Raw genomic sequence first — 1,870 nt, 5'->3', positions numbered from 1 at the left:
CAAAGAGCCCCACACGTTCGCCGCGTTCGCCTTCACGCTTCCTACACACACACACAAGGACACTTCACAAACGCTCCGAAAAGCACTGTAAAAGTCAAGCGAATAGGCGAGTACTCACCAAGTAGACACAAAACCCACAGCTCGGTTTATGGGCACGGCGACATCTGAGACACTTTTTGTTTTTCGGAGAACGTTCTTCGAAGGCACTAAAGGCCTGAAACTGCCCGAAAGTTTGCAGCTTGCTTTGTTTTTGATTTTGGTTACGCTGGCGATGGCGTCGCGGCCGACGCGGCGACGTTCGCTGGTTGCGACGAAACTCATTTGACGCAACGTGAATGTTTCTGTTTTAATCGACATACATTAGAACTTTTAAACGTAAAAAATTTGTTTAAACATTTATCTAATTCTTTGTAATGAAGTATGTTGGTTGTGTACTAAACTGAACCTTGGCCTGTCTCAGCTTCGTCGTATACTAAACTGTAGCTTGGCTAAAGTGAACTAGAGGAGGGGTAGTGAGATCAGGCGCCGAGGCGCGCCATGCATTGCTGTGAAACGGCGCATGTGGAAAGGTCCCGGATGTACGCGGTGGCGCTGCGGACGTAGTGGCTGTAGGATTCGACCGCCTGCGAGCGTTCCGGAGGCCCTGAGCGCGCAGCTTCGGCTTGCGTTTGGTCGATTTTGCAGCGTTTGCAGCTCGAAGTTTGCCCCCATTTTGAACCGCTCTTCACCCCGTGTTACCCGTGTCTGCTGTCGTTTATGGCCAATGAAGTACCATGCCGAATCGACGTCGACAACGCCACTGCTTCGCTCCGGCGTGCCAGACAGGCTATCAATGGCGGAAAGGTGAGGAGCCGTCGCTGTTCTCAGTACCCAAGGAGGAAGAAGAAAGAAAACTTTGGGAGCGGAACTTGCATCGCAAGGATAAGCTCCTCGACGAAACCTGTTCGGTGTGTGAGCTTCATTTTGAGCCATCGTTTATAACGCGAGACTTCGTTCACGTTGTAAACGGAGAAGAGGTGCGCATTCCGCGCGGAAAGCCGCAGCTCTTGCCTGGCGCTGTGCCGACGTTGCTGCCGAATGCTCCGAGCTACCTGTCAAAGAAACCGTCGCAGCCGAGGCCCCCGAGAAAGCGGAAGAACGCCGATGCTTCCTCAGTTGACGGTAAAAAAAAGCAAAACACTGCCTCTCCAACTGCCTGCAGCAGCACTGGCAGCACCACACCGGTTGCAACCGATACCGGGGCGTTTGATGAAGCTGATGAAGCCTGTATGCCCGAAGAATACTCCAAGCTGTGTGTCCCCTCCGAGTACTGGAGCTGTCACCGAGTTCCGAGCCTCAGTGGTCTCGTGTATTGTAAACTTAAAATGTGTGACAATGAAGTTTTATCCGAGAGAGTAGTTATTTTTTCACGAGACAGCAGGCCTGGAGTTGTATACACTGTTCATCTTTGTGGCCGCATGGCTGAAGGAGGACGCGTCGTCAGCGGCGAGGAAGCGGAGGTTCTTCTCCGAGACGTCGACTCGTATCGTCTCTGTGGAGGTGCCGTGCCGACGAGCGACGTGCCAAGATCCTACCTCACAAAGGGCCTTGAGGGGCAAGTGGTCACCCGTGAGGGCACATACTTCAGCAACCGCTGCACAGGAAAAGAACCAACTGAAGGTGTGTATCAGTGCCACTTGGGAAGAATTAAGAATGTCATGCCAACATCGTCTTTGTCAAATCGAACATAGTAAATTGCGATGTCTGATGCATTGTTATTTAAGCTGAAAGATGTTTTTGGTTTCAATTTAAAATGTTTTCTTTTTTTCTTCACAGGACAAGCATGCATCTCCTGCCGATACCTGAGAAAGGCGCTTCTAACACGGCGGTC

The 1,870-nt window shown here is 51.2% G+C and overlaps 1 protein-coding gene across 1 annotated transcript; it reads left to right on the top strand.

The window, feature by feature from the left end:
• Positions 1-511: 511 nt before the first annotated feature.
• On the top strand, positions 512-1,532 carry LOC115308445 (the record flags this gene model as incomplete). The annotated part of the gene is made up of 1 exon (XM_029966369.2): positions 512-1,532. A coding segment is annotated over exon 1 (759 nt), but the record flags the coding sequence as incomplete, so codon positions are not given.
• Between the last annotated feature and the right edge of the window lie 338 nt (positions 1,533-1,870).

Source organism: Ixodes scapularis, unplaced genomic scaffold, assembly GCF_016920785.2.
Source record: "Ixodes scapularis isolate PalLabHiFi unplaced genomic scaffold, ASM1692078v2 PGA_scaffold8__174_contigs__length_109621045, whole genome shotgun sequence".
Lineage (NCBI taxonomy): Eukaryota > Metazoa > Arthropoda > Arachnida > Ixodida > Ixodidae > Ixodes > Ixodes scapularis.
The sequence above is the reverse complement of the archived record's forward strand: the minus strand, read 5'-3'. Positions and strand labels throughout refer to the sequence as shown.